Source organism: Cyprinodon tularosa, unplaced genomic scaffold, assembly GCF_016077235.1.
Source record: "Cyprinodon tularosa strain WSP-4 unplaced genomic scaffold, ASM1607723v1 ctg205, whole genome shotgun sequence".
NCBI lineage: Eukaryota > Metazoa > Chordata > Actinopteri > Cyprinodontiformes > Cyprinodontidae > Cyprinodon > Cyprinodon tularosa.
The window spans coordinates 1,137,916-1,156,607 of record NW_024038756.1 but is presented as its reverse complement, the minus strand read 5'-3'; the positions used below and the strand labels follow the sequence as shown (position 1 = coordinate 1,156,607).

Below are 18,692 nucleotides of genomic sequence, written 5' to 3'. Positions count from 1 at the left end.
CTTTCTGCTCCACTTTTAATCAGCTTTTTTCTGTGTGTGTGTCGGAGCAAGGTCATTCTCAGACTTCCCATCTGCACCTGTTGTTTTCTGCACTCTGTTCTGTAAATCTGCCCTGATACATATGAACAATAAGTTTTGCTGCAGCTTTAGCTTAGCTCTTTACTTCTTTTAGCTTAAAAAATGTATATATATCTTCATTACACAGACCTGAGAAAAAGATAAGTATTCAAAGTTTGTTTTATAACATTCATACTCATGTAACAGATATACCACAAATTTTTGCAAATGATTACTTTTTACAGTCAAAACTTAACGAAATATAATAACTTTTTTTCCCTTTACCCTTTTCAGTAAATAAAATTTAGATGCCTCTTTTCACTGTATCTCTAAATGTTCTCGGTCTTCTTCATATAAACAGAGATAATTTGCGTGTTGCTCCTGTTAGTTATTACAGGTTTTGGTATGAACACTCTCCTTCAATGATCACAGTGAAACTTGCCAGGAAGGCAAGTTGGTTCCTTTATCCAGTTTCTCATAAAGGTTTGACCTCCCCTTTTTCCTCTCTCACCTTGATGACAATAAATCATGCACTAAACACTTTAAGAGCATGTAACTTCAACATTAAAACTAACTACATCTCACACAAAATTTTGTATAAGAAATTTTGTATAGAGTAATTGTTTTCTGCATAGCTTACTATAGCAGTTGCTCATGTTTACTTAATCTAAATTTGTCTTAGAAAGTATTACCCTGTGCAAACAAGATCATCTTAAAGTGTGCACACTATTGCTGCTTTTTAATATTTTCTCCTAATGTTTTTGTTGTTGGGAAACGTTTTAAAAAGATCTATCATGATCTCAGTTTCCTAAATAAAAAACCTGGTAGTTTGATAGATAGGTTTTTTTAGATCCAATATATTTTATAAGATGGGATTTATTTCCCTCAAACTGACAAAATGCATAATTTAAAGGTTGGATTAATCTTATTCAATATGTGACAGATTAAGCTCGTGCGATTAAAGATGAATTCGTTTTAAAGCTTTTAACTTATGTATTTTTAGGCTGGTTGGCGAAGGAAAATAAAGTAAACGTGATATAAAGCGCATAATCTGATTGGTTATGGGGGGTGAATGACGTCAAACAAAGTATCCCCTCTACTCCATTCTGGTTCCCTCCTCACTTCCTGCAGAAAGCAGCGGTGCGTTGACAACCCTGCTGTTAGTTCGTAAACATGGCGACCGCTGGGGCAACCGGAGACGAGCTGAAGAAAGAGCTCACATGTGCTATTTGTTTGGACTTCTTTAAAGATCCGGTCATTCTAAAGTGCGGACATAATTTCTGTCGTTATTGTATCTGCATGCACTGGGATGAAAATGGCGGAGACTACGGGTATCAGTGTCCTCAGTGCCGGACGGTGAGTTAATGAACGCTAACTGCTGTTTTTTTGTTGTTTTTTTCCACAGCCGCGAGTTTTTTTGTTGTTTTTTTCTCTCTATAAAATGAGTGATACCTGATATATTAGCAAAGTTATGCTTTGGCAAAACCTGCTTCCTCCAAATGGTTTTGACAGTTATTTCGTTTTGTCAGTGTTAAAAAAAATATTTATATATTTTAACCAAACAGCAGGTTAACGGTAGAAATTGGACTAGCCAAATTTCTAGCTACAGTTGTTATGGCAGCTGGCTTTAGTTTACCAGTACAAACTGGAGAGCAGTTAATGGTCTTATAATTATATCTTTTGCTTTATTTGTTTCTAAGGTGTTTAACAAAAGGAGCTTCACTAAAAACTACTTGGTGCAGAACCTAGTGGCCAAACTGGATGACCTCGAGCATCTTGGTTCTTCTTCTCCTCCTTCTAAGTCCGTGAAACCGGAAGGAAAGTGTGACCAACATGGCGAAGAGCTGAAACTCTACTGCCAAACTGATGAGGAGCCCATTTGTGTTGTCTGCAGGGAATCCAGAGCTCACAGGTTTGGGCCCCTTCCTCTCGAAACCTTGAAGCATTTTAACATAATGCGTGCTAAAAAGGGATGTAAAAATGTGATTGTCACGTCTTTTTATTGGCCAAATTTAATTAATAATAAAAAAAATCATCATAGCATAAATTAACATCATAACATTTAATATAATTCACTTTTTCACCTTACTAATTTAATAAATCCACACAGTGTAGAATAAGGTCATAAGTGTGCTGTTCCATTTCCTTCCTTAAAAGGATCAATGCTATAATTTTAAATGGCTTACTTTGGCTTGTAGACATATACAGATGTATTTAATGTATTGTTCAGCATCTTGGTGTTTGACTTATAAAAAATAAGCTTTAATATTTTTTTTTGTTCTTTTAACTCATCTCTTTACCCCTCTACTTCAAGATGCAGAAGAATCCCATAACAGTAGCCTAAAGGGCTGGTTATACTCCTACAGCAGTGTGTAGCTGGGAGCTTGAGGCAGACATTTTTGATTTATGCTCAATATTTAAGTGTGGTCTGCGCTATATGCTGTGGGTCTAGATATGACTGAGACGGTGAGGAAGTGGGGGCGAGTTTGTCCGACAACAGAGGGACATGAGGGCGAGAAAGAGCGGGGAGCCAGGTGGAAAAACTGTCACATGTGCTCCTTGCTCTTCTAGCTGGTCTAACTTCACGAGTTTGTTCACTGTGACACCTAAGCAGACGACCTAGTTTCGAAGTATAAATCAGCCTTAAGGCTACATTGACACTGCAACCTGAAGTGACCCAAATCCGATTTTTTTTCCCCCACATTCGACCTGGATCTGATCTTTTCATGGCAGTCTGAAAAACACAGATCCGATTTTTTTCCAGGCGACTTGGCTATGTGGTCCTGAATATGATCTTTTCAAATGCGACCTGTGTCTGAATGGTCAGGTCACATTCATCCGACCTGAATGCCATAAGTAACCGACATAGGTCACTATTCTGCTTCTTGCAACACAGAAGCGGCAAGAAAAACAAACATCACGGCAGACGATAATGCGGAGAGCAGTATTTTATTTTTATTTTTTTCTACCATCTTGAAAAGATTGAGGTTTTAAGGTTTGGAAAGATCGCTAGATGTGCTCCAGCTTTATTTCCGTAAACACGAAGCCCGTTGGCTTGTGACATCATTGCGTCCTCTGCTGCGCATGCGGGACGCTTAAGCTGTATGAATGCAGTTTAAATAGGTCATATATTTGTCAATGGCAATGCAAAAAAGAAAAATAGGATTTCACAAAAAAATCGGAATTGAGTTTCAAGGCTTGCAGTGTGAATGTAGCCTAAGAGTAAAAGAGGAGGGGGTAAGGAATGTGACTGCAAAAAAATTTGTTTTAAATCCAAGATGGGATTAAGGCTCTGTGATATTGCTGTAAAATATAAGCCTTTCATATCAGTTATTGATAATTATTGCATACTGTTTTGTTTACTTATTTAATAAAAGGACAGGGGCAATGATTAAGTTGTAATGTAATCACTAACATTTATTTAAACATAAACCAGAAAAATAGATCAACCCTTCCACCAAACTTGTTTGCCTGCAAGAGATTGAGAAGCCAAATATTTTCCCCCACCTACATCCTCCTGAACACCATGTGTTTCTTGATCAAAATTCAGGGGAATTATTGAATAGTTTATTGGATATATATCTTTTCACATTGATCAGGTGTTCATTCTGATATATAATTTGATATTTATTGCTTAGCCCTCGATGGGATGTTTTTTAAATAAAGGCTTTAAAAGGAGACAAATAATGATTTCACGTTATTGATCTTGATAGATCAGTTTCTAAATTAATTTTTAATGTTATAAAATACACATTAACTTAGTGGGTTTTCTCTAGTTAAAGGACTCGAAAAGATCTCTAGTTATTCAGTGAGTTGTGGAGGTATTTCTATAAAGGAGCTCTACAGGGAATTGTAAATACCTTGATTAGTAACCATGAGCTTTTGCTTTCCAGGCGCCATCAGGTGGCTCCGGTGCCAGAAGTGGCAAATGATATGAAGGTAAGGTTTAATGTCTTTAGAACTGCAAATCTACCCGCTGATTTGGTAGATGGGTCAGTTTGTGGCAGTGTTTATGATTACTTATTGCTGTATTTGAATTTTAATCTGCAATATCTAATCAATGTATTTCCTTTTTTTTTGTTTTTGTGTATTGTGATTTATTCCAGACGGATTTGAAACTGAGGCTGATTGAGCTCAATTGGCAGAAGTCACAGTATGCCAAAATTAGGACAAGAGATGAGCGGACTAAAAATGAAGTGCGGGTATGTGAAGAGTAACTTCATTTTTCTTGGATTGCTTCTTTTAACCATCTACCAGTTACTGACAACAGTTGGTCCAGTCTTTGCTTTGACCTGTGAGGTTTTTTAGATTGTTCCTTTCTTGTACAGCGGCCCTTTTTTTTAAGTCACTAAACAGCATCCCAGTAAGATCACAGTCTGGGCTTAAACATCCTGCAGGTGCCTCAATTTAAGCTTGATCAAAGCTACATTAATTTTTAGCCACTCCATCTTTGAATTGGGTTGTTGCCATGTTGGCTAGTGTAGTTATGCTTTAGGTGTTCTTTCTGACAGATGGTCAGGCCCTGCTGCAACAAAGCATCCACAAACCGACTTACCTCAGTTTGCATGTGTGTTTTTTTTCTGGAATCATGTATTTGGTTAAATAACAAACATTACTTAAAGTTAGCGTATTCCTTTCTCGGTTGTGGAATATGTAAGAACATTTCAAGGTCTGCTGTGGTCTGTCTAGTCTCTTTGTGACTTTTTATCATCCTTTCTATTAATATTTAAACATTTTTCCTTTAGTTGAACAAGCAGCAACTCAAGGAGAAGATTGAAGCTGATGTCGGGGCCTTGGTCCAGTTTCTATTGGATGAGAAAGACTCCCTTCTGGATAGCTTGGATGCAGAGGAAGCAGCCACGTTGGCCGTTATTGATGACAACCTGGATTTGGTTGAGAGCGAAGCAGCAGATGTGGACAAACTGATAGCCGACATTCACAATCACATTGGTGGAAAGACCAACTTTGAGGTCAGCTAAACATGGAGTCATAATTAGATTCTGAATAGACACAGCTAACTTTTTTTCAACAGTAAATTAATGATAAAAATGCACTGTAACAATTAATGTCACTTTTTTTTTATCCCAACAGAGCCTTGCCAAGACATTTAATGAGTAAGTACCTATGCTTTAAGATTTTGATCAACATAAAGAAGAAAATGATGCTAACATTCTTATCTCCTCTCCAGAGTGATGCATCACAAGTCTTTCACGTCCCTTGAGCCCGTTGATTGTATGACTGAATTTACAGACTTCTCAGGGCCTTTACAACTCATCATGTGGAAGAAGATGATGCATGTGCTGCACACCAGTAAGTTTATGCAAAAAAATAATGGTGTCGTAGGAATTATGCAGATGAAGTTAAGCTTTAAAGTGACAAATTGCCATTGCAACTACACAGGATATGTTGGGCTTAGAAAAATTATAGTTTTAGTAAAAGTGTTCTTTCTGTTTTTAGAAGCAGCTCCACCAATTGATGTGGCTGATCAATCATTAGTTTTCTCTTTGCATGTTTAAAAATGTAAGCCCAATTATAGGGCTGGACAATAATTCAGTATAAATATATATAATCACTTAGGTGTACGTTATGACGATATTCCTTTTAAACACTTTTCTGGTATTCTGTTATACAGTATAGTTACAGCGAGTGTCACTGACTGACTGACACGTTGGCTCCATCACTGATGTGTGCCTCAGCCTTCAGCTGTTAGCAGAGTTCAGCGGTTAGCTAAGCTTCAATGCAGTAAGTTTTAGCTACAAAATAAGACGTCCAAGGCTACGTTCACACCGCAGCCTGAAGTGACCCAAATCCGATTTTTTTATGTTTTTTGAACACATGCGACTTGGATCTGATCTTTTCATGGCTGTCTGAACAACACATATCCATTTTATTTATTTATTTTTTCCCCCAGTCCAACCCAGGCCACTCGGCTATGTGGTCCTGAATCCGATACAAATCTGATCTTTTCAAATGTGACCTCTGTCTGAGCGGCGAGGTCGCATTCATCCGACCTGAGCGCCATTAATACCCGACAAAGGTTACTATTCTGCTTCTTGTTACACAGAGGCGGCAGAAAAAAACACACACATCATGGCAGACGATGATGCGGAGAGCAATATTTTTTTTAACCATCTTGAAAAGATAGAGGTTTTAAGGTTTGGGAAGGTCTTTGGGAAGGGTCGTTCCAGCGCTACCATCCATGTTTACTTCCGTAAACATGGAGCACGCTGGCTTGTGACGTCATTGCGTACTCTACTGTGCATGCGGTACACTTAATCTGAATGAATGCAGTTCACACAGGAGATCACATACAAGTCTCAAATGTTTGAAAATGAAAACGGTAATGCAAAAAAATCGGATTTCACAAAAAAATCAGAATTGAGCATCAAGGCCTGCAGTGTGAACGTAGCCCAAATGCCCCTGGTTTGGAAGGCCTGTACACACCCCCCAATTGTCTCTGATCTTAGTGGTTAATAAATAAGAAACATGTTGTGGGCAGACCATGTAGTTTATGTGATGCTGGTAAACAACAGCTCTATGTGCAGCATTTTAAATAAAAGAGGATGTACAGTAAAGAGCAGAGCGGGGGCTCTGCAAGAGCTCTGACCACTGACAGGGAGCCGTGCTATGATAGTATGGGGTGTGTGAATTGATTAATTTAACTTTGAACAAGCTAATCTTCGAGGTGATACAGTTTTGGTTCACACTATGAAGCTTTTCTGGTGTAGCTGGATTCTGTTTTGTTTTACTAAAGATGAGAATTGTAGAAATAAACCAAAGGTTTAAAAAATCCATTTAAAATACTAGCTCCAGCATCAGCAGGTCATAGTCATTCCAAAAAGGTTAATAAACAACCTTCTAATACTCACGCACTATTCCGAGGATATCCATCCCCCATCACCATGCAGGGGACCAAAACATGTCGCCTGGTCAGCCAGGCCAACAACAACCTCAACGACTCCCCATTGCTAAAGGGGTGGACCTGTTCTTCCGGTTCAATTTGCATGTTTTCTAAGACATAACTAGGCTTTATGTGGCCATTCTTAAAAGCTTGGAACTCACTGCTAATCCAGATATTTGAATTGAAAAAGCTTCCTGGATGGGAAGTGAAATGTCTTTAAACTTGGAAAACAAAGTCTAGTTGACTGTTTTTGAACTTTTTTGAAGCATAAAAAATGGCTCGTCTAAAGTTAGAAGTTTTAGATTGACTCCTGACCTTTAGTTTGTATTTTCAGAGCTAGTTATGAGTTATTTTGCCTATTTATTATATTGATATGTAAACATAGTATTTCGTCATAGGTGACTTGTAAAATATGATGATTAACCATGAATAAAATAACAGAAAATGAAAGATAAAACAACCACTTGACTGAGTAATATGAGGAGGGAGAGATCTTTACCTGGTTAAATGCTTATTTCATCTCCACATGGATATCGTTACATTTTTGGTTTTATTTATTTTAAATCTAAAATTTTAATTGAGGAGTTTTATAGACTTGGAAGAGTAAAATAAACAGTTTTTAAGAATTTTATTCAGGCATTTATTGCGGCCTATTTTGGCATATTTTTGAGGCTTTCATATAGTTTATAGCGACTGCATCAACCAAAATTACGAATCATATTATGATATATGTTGTGCCTGTATTGTCCAGCCCTACCCTAATTGATTTTATACTTTTAATATTTTCATTACATGCCCTGCATGTGGATCTTTCATCAAAAACTGTTTTCGTTTGATCACTTGGCGGATAACCTTTTGCATCCCATCCTATTGTTTACAAAAAAGAACAAAACTTCTCAGTCTCAGTCCTACAATTCATCATTCTTCTGTCTCTATGTTAATTTAATTTTTTATTTTTTTTTGTCTGCATAGTGCCTCAGAACCTGACACTAGACCCTGACACCGCTCATGCAAACCTGCTTATCTCGGACTTTGACACCAAAGTGGAGGAGGGCCGCATTCGCAGCCATGAGCCGGATCTTCCTGGCCGCTTTAACCGCTTCTGCGGTGTCCTCGCCACAGCCCAGTATGCAAGTGGCCAGCACTACTGGGAAGTGGATGTCAGGGACAAAGGAGTGTGGTACCTTGGGGTTACGACCGAGTGCAGCAACAGAAAGGGCTTCGTTAACCTTACTCCTTCTGCAGGATACTGGACCCTTTGTCTGCAGGACCGTCTGTACGCCATAGTGGAAGATGGCCGAATCCCACTATCTGACTACTGGAACTCGCCTCGCGTCGGTGTTTATCTGGACTATGACAATGGGCGCCTCAGTTTTTACGATGCCGTTACAATGAAGAGACTTTACATGTTCGACACCTGGTTCCGGGAGCCTGTCTATCCTTTCTTCAGCCCGGGGAAGAACGATGTAGGCAGCAGGCTGCAGATATGCCACTATTATTAACAGAGCAGCTGTCCAGGGTCCAACCTGCACCTTCAGGTGAACCTGTCAGAAAGCATCCTATTTTCCTACAGACGGGTGAAAATGTTGCTTCTGGGAGCTGCTTATTTTGTGCAAATGGGAGATCACTAGCAGGTCCTGCATTTTAGTGATGCAGTTCAGCTTAAACAGGGAAATAATCACATCCTGGACTCTCTCATCCCCCTAAAAAGATAAATTGTACACAAACTGTACAAACCCACCCCTCATAACCACAGTGGGGGTTTGGAGAGTGGCTTGGCTTTGACTTCAAGTTTCTATGTCTAGGACTGATGGGTGATAAGATTTTATTGAAATGGCTTTGTTAAATACATTTTAAAACGGCCTTCATTATTCCTTCCATCTGTGCCAGTCCTGCTTTGTAAATTAGAGACCAATCTGTGCAGCAGAACTTTGCAATATTGAAAGCGTTTTGCATTGAGGTTTACCTAAAAATTCAAAATGGTTAATTCTTAACCAACAGGACTAAATATTTAGCTGTTGTCCTACTTGGTGGCTAAATATGTTTCTTTTTGCATTCCATTAAAAACAATTTTTAAGAGCAAGAGCTTGATATGATGGAAGTGTTGAATGTTGGTATTGCATCTTTTTGCTTTTTTATTTTATTTTTTATTGATTACTGTTCTTTATGAATGATAAATGTATCTTATTGTCATTTACTGAAATTTTGACTTTATTTAGGGCTGATTTTTTTATGTTAAGAATATTTTTCTTTTTTTTGCTTCTTTGTTAATATGTGTTCTTAAATGGCTGTTGAAACAGAAATATGTTGACTTTTTTTTTTTTTAAAGGATATTATTAACTTAGTCTTGAAGAAACTGTTCTTTATGATTTGGACTTATTTTTTTTTAAGACCTTTTTATTATTCTGTGTTTTGTCCGTGGCTGTTTACCTTAATGGATTTATTTACCCAGTCTTGTTCATTTTAGTTACATTTTAAACTAAGTATTCTTCTCAGATGTGTCACAAAGTGACTTACTTTCAGGCTGTTGCCCTCTGTATGAAGATTCATTATTTTTCATTTCAATAAAATGAACAGGAAAAAGCTTTGTTTTAAATTGCCATTTATTTACCCTTTTCAATTTCTTCTAAACTTGTATGCTTTGCTAAAATAAATCCAGTTTGGGTAAATCAACTTCTCGAGCCCATTTTCTTTTCTGGCTGTGTAGGATTACATCTTTTTAACATATTTTCACAGTTTCATTTTTAATTGAAGCTAACATTATAATCATCAGGCTGCCTACACGCATGTGTGCTTTTTACAACATTTATTTATAGCTGTATGACAAACAATTTCACTTAAATTTTTTTTTTCATCATCCTTGTATTTCTAGTCAAGCCCTGCCCCCCCTCTTTTAAATAACAGACCAATCTGATGATGCTGATTCACTTTTGTCACCCAGAACATTTAAGGAGGAGGTGAGAAAACTGTTTCATCTCTTGCAAGGCTAATGACTCACAGGTGACTTTTTGCTGCTTCTCTGTTTAGATTGTTGGCTTATTGCAGAACAAATGAACAAACCTGATAAAGATGCATCAATGTGAACCAGTTTCTTTCAAACAGGACTGTCAGAATAAGAGCACACTAGACAATCTTCAGTACTTAAATGCCTGCAGTTTTCCCCAACTGGATTAAACAGGCATTGAACTTACTTAAAGCAGATTTAAGCTGAGCTAGATTGTTAATTTAAATATGCACAATCGCTAATCGCTGGCTATTATTTATTTTTCACTATTCATTAAAAAAAAAATCTCAAAATTCAATATGCCGAAAGCAAACAAAATGCACATAAAATAACATGTTTAAATAAAACCCAGATTAGATAGCAGCTGAAGCTTTTTTCGTTTATTATCACAATCATTTTCCAGGATTACAAGTCTTGTCATTTCATTTTGTAAGTTTGACCTCCTGTAGTATACAGGCCTACACATATTTGGTAGATGTAGCATTTTTTTTTTTTATTTAAATGTGCTTTAGTTATTTCACACAAACAAGTAAATGACAAAGGCAAAGACACTGAAAGAAATATACTAATGGAGGAGTTTCATTTGGGGAGAAAAAAAATCATTTTGTCAGTACACAAAGCTTTCCTACAAATGGAAAACGCCAAAAGAAAGACAGTTTAACAGTGTTTTTAAATACAGATATAAAAAATGGGTTCATTTAGGAGCCACACATGAAAACAAATACTCTAAATGATCCACAATGAAAGTGCTGGTCATCAGTAATATAAAGTGACTGTAATATACAATACACTCTTTGATTATGTTATATGAAATATACATAGAGTTACATGTTATTCTTGTAAAATGATAAAACTTTTATATTTGTAGTCTGTGCAATGTTCAAAAGCAAGTCAAACAAAATGTTCAGGCTGAAGGAGACAATAATAAACATAAGCTCTTCCAGGAAGTAATAGAGATCAGATATGAGATGCTACAAATCAAAGAGTAAAGGTCCAACGCAACAGTTAGAAAAATAGTTTGTACAACAAATAATATAGAAAAGAAAATCCAAAATAAATAAAATCATCTGGAAAAATAAAATACAGCAAATATGTTTACAACTTTATTTCACTTAAGTTTCAGTCATTCAGCTGGCTACTGCTTGGCATGATCTCAGTTTTCATCTAAATGCTGGAATAAGTAGGATATATAGCAATATACTGTGGACAATAAATCCATATGTACACCTACTTTATGCATATGTACAATTACAGTCATTTCTTGATATTAACAGACAAAAGTGCAAAAAGCCATGGGGTCTAATTTTGGAAATCTGTTTTGGTTATTATGACATTAAGACCAGAAACAGAAAAAAATGACCTGTAGAAGTGGACTTGGTTGAGATGTTGTGCTTCTTTAATCAAACCACCTTGCATAAAGGCCAAATGATCTGTCTTGTCAGATAAAGTGCAGAATGACGAATGGACCAATAACTACGCATTCCTATATGTTCTGTTTTGCCTACATACAACAACAAAAAAATGGATGGCATTAACAGCAGGTTTTGTTTTTTTGGCACACAGTAACAAAATTGGTTTTTATCTTGATTATGAGCACTAAATATCCTACCTGCAACAGAGAACTATTTTTGATTCATGATTAAGCATAAACCCAGATTAGTTTGTCCCACAGGCCGAAGCTAAAACATCATAGTACTTTATACAAACACTGTGTTATACCAGCATTTTGGGGGTAAATATCAAGCAGGATCAAAATCTTTTACACAGGAGATGGAACTTGGAAGTTGCTCTCCACCAGATATCTTCCTGTGTGAAAAAACTGACTAAAAAGAGAACATGTGAACCATTCTGTGTCAGATACTCAACAGATAGGTACACCTTTCTTAAACTTATTCTGTATATTTTGCCTTTGGATATAATTTTGATGAATGTAGAACAGGATATGTAAAACGAAAAACTTTGGGAATGCATAAAGTAGTATTACATAGGTGAACACAAACCTATTGATAAAAAAAAGTATCTTTGAGTTGAGCTAACACTCTACCATCAACTGGGAGGATTTTAGCAAATGATAGCCTAAACAGGGAAAATGATAGCAAATGATACAATTGATTATTATATTAGCTTGGTGATTCCTAACAACTAAACTAAAAAGGAAAAAAGAAAACAAACTTGTTTGAGTTCACCTTCAGCTTTGACACGCATCAAAACCAAGCAGAGGAACAGACTGGATGTAAAGAACAGTCTGGTATCAGCTGTTTTCCAACATATGAGCTCATCATAGCAAGCAAGGGTGTCATGAATATTAGTGGCTGTGCACTCGTGGTTGGACTCTGTCCAAACAATTTCAGCAAGGGCGGCGCAACATAATTAGGTACTTTATTTTAATTTGGAGAATTTCAATTTTATTAGGAGAAACGCAGCATACCCGATAAGCTCTGCACAAGTTCAGGTTTCAAAAATAAATGTATAGCTAAAGATGTTAAGTTATAAAAAAAACTGCATTTGGTAAAAAACGGCTACTTAAATATTGAGCAACAGATAATATCCTCCGATTTGTTATCTAAAAGAAATATTTAATAAAACAAACATAAAATTGTTGGTAAATTCTGGTCTTGTAAAGACCAAAATAGAAAATATGCAACATAATTTATGCGAAAGAAAGCCTAAAGTATCTGAATACTTTTTGAGGGATATCATTTACGTATAATTCCTTTAGCTAGTTTATCATTTGGTAAATTGATAAACCACTTAATAAACTTTAATATATTAAATAATGATCATTTAAATCTAGTTGGCCACGTGACAGCCGTGGTACGACCCACAAATGACTAACCAGACACATGCCCTGTACCGCCTGCTATATCAACTTTCCTTTTAAATCACCTTCTGTCAAACTAGCTGCCCAGTAAAAACTAAAACATGGTGTAAAGTTTGATAAAACAGTGTTTGGATAAACTTTTTAAGGCCATTTGGAGTCGTTTTGAATCACCTTTTATCTTGATTTCTCTGCTTTAGCCTCTGGTACTAAAAACTCTGGGACGTAAATTACAATAACTGAAGAGCTCATGAGAGTTTCTGTAACAGAAGTCAAAACGTACATTTTTTCTTTGAATGAACTGATTGACCTTTGTTACAGTATGTCAGTCTGACAGTATGATGTATAATATGGTCAGAGATAGTGAGTGTTATTATTCTTACTGGGAGAATATGAAATCTAACCCAAAATGTAGGTTTATAACAAGTGTAAAGTCTGACAGGCTGCATACAATTTGGACATACTGATAAGAATCAAACTTTTTTCAATTTTTCTAAAACTAGGAATCCATTTTTTTTTATTATTATATGGTTTGCATTTCCTTTGCCCTAAGCAATGCAGTCTACGAAGAAGGAATACTGTGTTCTGGCCAGAAAGAGCAGGAACGTTGCAGCTAGAAGTGTTATGAAATATTTATTTACCCAAGCAGGATTTTTGATGCCTTTTCATTTGTCTACTGCAGATATCTGTAAACTTTAAAACAGTGATTACCGGAGTCGGCAACTGCCACATGTCCGTCTGAGGTGAGAGCGAGGCCCTGGGGGCCGTAGAGAGGGTCTGCTGAGGTATTAATGTAGGACAGGAACGACCCGGTGCTATCAAAGACCTGAAACACACACACACAAAAAAAAAGGTTTCTGATTATATAATGTCCAATACTACCAATGATTCAATAACTATTAAAAAGCTATAAAATAACATTTGCTTATTTAATGGATTTTGTTCTGTTTTTGTTGTTGCAAATAAACGTTTGGACATATTTTAAAAAATCAGACTATTTTAAGAGAAAAAAAGAATGAACAGAATATAGTTGCCTCCCTTATTAAATCATTACTTGGCTCAGACACTTTTTCTGGTTCAGTTTTAATAGCCACAGTCGCATCTAAAGCTATTAAGCTAAAGCCTACTTTGGCTATGCAACAGGGATATGGCTATGCAAAGCTAAAATAATGAGTTTAGTCAAGGAACAGACTTTCTTCTGACTGTGGTATAGCTTCAGCACAGGCAAATTCATTTTAAAATACCCTTTTTTGTAGCTAAGAATGCAGGTATAATGCTTGGTGGCCAGGCGCGCTGGAAGCTGTTTCAAGCGAGGGGGGCTGATGACTGGGTTGGAAAACACATGACGTCATTATGTTGAGGGCTGTGGCTGACGTTTTTAACATAATATTGTAGGCCTACATTTGTCGCCAAAAACTGCCATTTAAAATGCATCGGAGCAAAGCATGAACATTTTAAACTTTATTTCTTCTCTTTTAATCATTCAAAACAAACAACAGCTCCCAATCAACAGGATCAGGAATAAAACATGGCCTAAATATAGCCTAAACTGAGCATTGAACGTCTTGAAAGTCCATTCGACTATGGATATGGGGAATGATTTCATATCTGAAACAAAAAACACACTCAAAAAAGAAATTAACTAATTACATATTTTATCACTAAATAGCTTAATACAGACATAAAATTTAGTGATATGCAGCCTTATTCTAGCGTAGACTTCTTCAGCCACAGGACTAAGATGAATAGGCACATAAATAACGCTAAATGCGGCAGTATAGGGGAATTAAAACCATTTCTTACCTCGAAATAGTCAGAAATACATTTCTGCTGCCTATTGCTAGCCATGCCTAAACGAATGTGCGGTGGCGGAAGCTTCTGGGGGAGTAGCCTAGTTTTTTATGAAATATTAAAATAATGAATCATTAGTTTATATCTTATACACAGCCCATCATTTTAATCCCATATCAAACATAGTCTTTTAAAAAATAAATACATAAATAATTTCATGTTTTTAAGTACAATATTATGTTACTCCACAGCCTCCCACCATGGGGGGCTGATGCTATGACGAGGGAGGCTGCAGCCCCCGCAGCACCCCCCTTCCCGTGCCACTGTTGGTGGCAGCAGTTTTTGCCAAAAGCTCCTCAACCAGAAGTTAGGTTTAGAAGATACAGTTGGAGCCAGACTGGTTTAAATAGTTTTTGCACAAGTTATTTTTGATATTTCTTTGAAAATCTGAAAGTCAAAGAATACTAATTCTGGGGAAAATAACTATTTTATGTGACAAATTGCAAAAAAAGATCCCATGTTATGAATACCTTTTTTTTAAGGTTTTTTTTTGTCAAAGAGTTGCTATTTTTATAGCACATAATCATGCACAATAAAAAAAAAAAACTTGATTATGTTACCTGTATTCTGCTGTTACCCCAGTCGGCTACAATGATGTTTCCGTTGGTATCTACAGCAACACCAGTGGGCGCGTTGAACTGGCCATTACCTTCACCGTGAGAGCCAAACTTGAACAGGAACTCCCCATCAGCGCTGTACACCTACCACAACAGATAATAAATACCATCACCAGATACACCCACTGAATACCAAGACCAGTAGGGATTGCATCTCTTTTACCTTCACAGAATGATTGTGAAAGTCTGTCACTATGATTTCATTCTTGTTGTTGACTGCAACAAAATGTGGACCTGAACAGAGAGAATCAGAGAACATTGGGAAACATTGGTTCCTTTTCATATATACATATTTTTTGGGCTTGTCAAACATGTTTGATCAGGTTATTGGTCTTTATAGTTAGGTAGAAAAGTTTTCTGAAATTCTTTCCACAAATTTCTCCAAATTTCAAAACATAAAACAATATTATAATCAAGCCTTTAAGAATCAGTTGGTGCATGCTAACCGATGTAGGATTATTATATTTTTTTTTTTCCGGAGCTAATTTTATTTCTTAAACACAGAGGGATTGCTGATCTACCGAGTTCATTAAAAATTATAAATACGGCAGTTTAAAAAGTAATAGGCCATAACAGTTGCACTCTGCTTTTGCTATTTTTGTGAAGTATATATATATTTTTTTGAACAAGTTGTAATATCAGAGAAAATAGGAGTAAATACATGACAGCAGCTTTAAATGCCAATTTTAATTATCCAAAGAAAAGAAAAACTGTTCGAACCAACTTGGCCCCAAACAAGGGTCCTTTTGTTACACGATGAATTTACTGCAATTGACCTTTTTGAGTGTAAATGCACCCATAGATGTTAACTGTGCGACCTGTCGAATGAAGAAAGGTTGCAAAAAGTGATACACTGTAAAAACAATAACTGTTTTGGCAATCTTTTGCTACAAACAACTATCAAGTGCTTTCAGTAAGAACCAACTTTTTAAAATCAGCTTTCTAACTTTTTAACTTAACTTATTTAGTTTTAAACTTAACTTATTTTTATTTATACTTAATTTACATTACATTAATACATTACATTAAAGCTACAGTGTGTAATTTTTAGCGACATCTAACGTCCAGACTGCAGACCGCAGCAACATGAACATCTACCCCCCACCGCTTCTCCCCCCCAACAGTACGGCGAGCGTTACGGGACAAAATGTCTTCCACGATGTCCGCATCACCTACCTTCTCAAGTGATGAGGTTTGTTTACATAGATAATTTTAATACTGCCATCTATTGTTCAGTACCGTCTCAGTTCATCTCTCTCAACTTGCCGTAGTTACTTTCGAGCGTAATGGGCGATCTCGCAATCACTAGTTTGTTGGCTCTGCGCTGCCGTAGCACAAAGATGTCTGCCTCCATGGCTGAGAGACCCGCTCCTATGTAATTATAAATAACGAATTCTAAGGCAACGCAAATATTAAGGTTAAGAGGCTGAGCTCGTAGATGATGATAAATAACATAGTTATGTATAATATATTACATTTCTGACTGTATATCCCTGTAATTATTACACACTGTAGCTTTAATGTATGAAAAACAGTAGGCAACAGCACCGACGACCTATGTATGGGGGCCTTAGTACTCGACGTGGTTGACTCGGGTCGAATCCAGCCTGTGATACTTGGCCGCATTTTTTTCCTCCTCTCTTGTACCACAAGTACCTTAAAAACCTAAACAAAAACTATTACACTAAGAAATGGACCTTGAAGACCCAACAGACCAAATTTAACCTCACTATTTTGCCCTATTTGCTGGACAGTGGTGTTTTTGCTCTTGTGACAGTTTAATGACAATAAAATGTAATCCTATTTTAATCCGAGTTACCAAAAAAATGGTAACTTGGACAATAAAGGGTAAAAACTAGAAGATTATTAAGATAGTTTTGGCTCCAAGTTAAATGCACCTTTGTAGGTTTTCTCTCAATTTTGTACTTGGAAATAGCTTTTAACATCTAGCATTGATACCTGAGGCAAGGCAACGGAAGTAAGTAGTTCTTTAGGTCTTACCTTTAGTTCTTTTGTGTCTCCACTGTGTTCTTGGCATTTCATCATGAGGTCAATCATCTTTTCATAAGAGCCAAGGTTTAATAAATACATTTTAACCCTTTCCAATTAATTTTTTTTTTCATCTGCCTGGTAATTTCTTAAAATTTGGGGGAGATTTGTTGCTTTCTGAGATCTTGTACTTCACTTCACGTTGTGAGACATGTTCTTTGCTACTTGTTTCTTGATTATAAATCAGCAGCAAACTAAAGAAAATGAACAAAAGGAATGTAAATCAGTGAAATCAATGGTTTGAAAATGGGGCCGGATAAAATTGGCTTATGTTTTGATATTTAAATTGTCATTGTAAAGATAACTGTCTGTATTTTCTCAGATTATATTTCTCTAATATTAAAACGTATTTGCTCATTTAAAATATTTCGGGGCCAAAAAAGCAAATACAGAAGAAATCTGTAACATGCCAACTACTTTTATAGTCACACGAAAAACACACGACAACATATTGATTCTGTTACTTTTGACATTGTTCTTGAATTTTGAACAATCTCTGTACAGGCACATCTTCATTCATCTTGTCATCGACAGACTGCCTTCTTTGGAAGTCAGACACGTGCTCAGGGAATTGGGTTAGACAGAGAACACCGTCCGATTAAGGTCGCAGCAAGGCCACACTTAGTACTTACTGAAAACTGAGCCAGATTTATTAAAGTTTGGGCCAAGTTTTTCTGAATCAGAAAACAGAAGGAAGAACAGAAAGAAAGAAAAAGCAGGTCATCAGAAATAAAGATAAACAACAAAGAAAACTCTTAAGGGTAGTAAGCACAGGGGCCTTCTGTTGCTGACTGAGAAAGCAAAACATCTCATAATCTGAGAAATAAAGAAACTTGTGTAAAATGTGTTATTTAGTGTTCTGAATGTGAATAGGATTACAAAATATTAAAAAAGGTAATAATGCATCATCACAAATGGAATGCCAAAAGAGCCAAAATAGGTAAATAAATATTTATAACTAAGTGATGACAATTTGGTAAATAAGATACGTTCTATATAATTGTTGGAACCTTTCCATAAATAATAAGGACATTAAAACATTTTCCCATTTTTTTAAGTTAATGCTAAATTGAAGAAATTATTTTTACAAATAAAAGCACATCTAATGAAACTGTATGGGAATGGGAACTGTATTTTTTATACAATTTTACTTTTGACCACTAGATGGGGGTAAAAAGCTTCCAATAATATTCCTAAAGTATATATATATATATATATATATATATATATATATATATATATATATATATATATATATATATATATATATATATATATATATATATATATATATAATATATATATATAATTAAAAAGTACTTTATTTGTTCCACAGGAAAATTTAATTATGTAGTAAATATTTTTTCTTTTAATGAGTTGCTGAATGTGTTACTG

General features: G+C 36.0%; 2 protein-coding genes across 7 annotated transcripts in view; one reads left to right on the top strand and one right to left on the bottom strand.

Annotated features, from left to right (window-relative positions):
* The first annotated feature begins 1,230 nt into the window (after nt 1–1,230).
* trim47 (tripartite motif containing 47) lies at nt 1,231–9,631 on the top strand. Its single transcript, XM_038285005.1, has 8 exons — nt 1,231–1,413; nt 1,758–1,969; nt 3,951–3,996; nt 4,164–4,259; nt 4,803–5,027; nt 5,149–5,171; nt 5,246–5,367; nt 7,931–9,631. The coding sequence occupies exons 1-8, from the start codon at nt 1,231–1,233 to the stop codon at nt 8,458–8,460; spliced, it is 1,437 nt and encodes a 478-aa protein (XP_038140933.1). The 3' UTR covers nt 8,461–9,631.
* Nucleotides 9,632–13,268: 3,637 nt separating this feature from the next.
* trim3b (tripartite motif containing 3b) overlaps nt 13,269–18,692 on the bottom strand; it is a 40,390-nt gene continuing 34,966 nt past the window's right edge. For 5 of the 6 annotated variants that reach the window (XM_038285002.1, XM_038285000.1, XM_038284999.1 and 2 more), the window contains 4 exons: nt 17,930–17,971; nt 15,412–15,482; nt 15,192–15,332; nt 13,269–13,606 (listed from right to left, as the gene is read on the bottom strand). In XM_038285002.1, coding sequence (XP_038140930.1) covers nt 13,454–13,606; nt 15,192–15,332; nt 15,412–15,482; nt 17,930–17,971 — 407 coding nt within the window. In that variant the 3' untranslated portion in view covers nt 13,269–13,453. The remainder of the gene's footprint in view (nt 13,607–15,191; nt 15,333–15,411; nt 15,483–17,929; nt 17,972–18,692) is intronic. The other variant, XM_038285004.1, reaches the window with a different exon arrangement.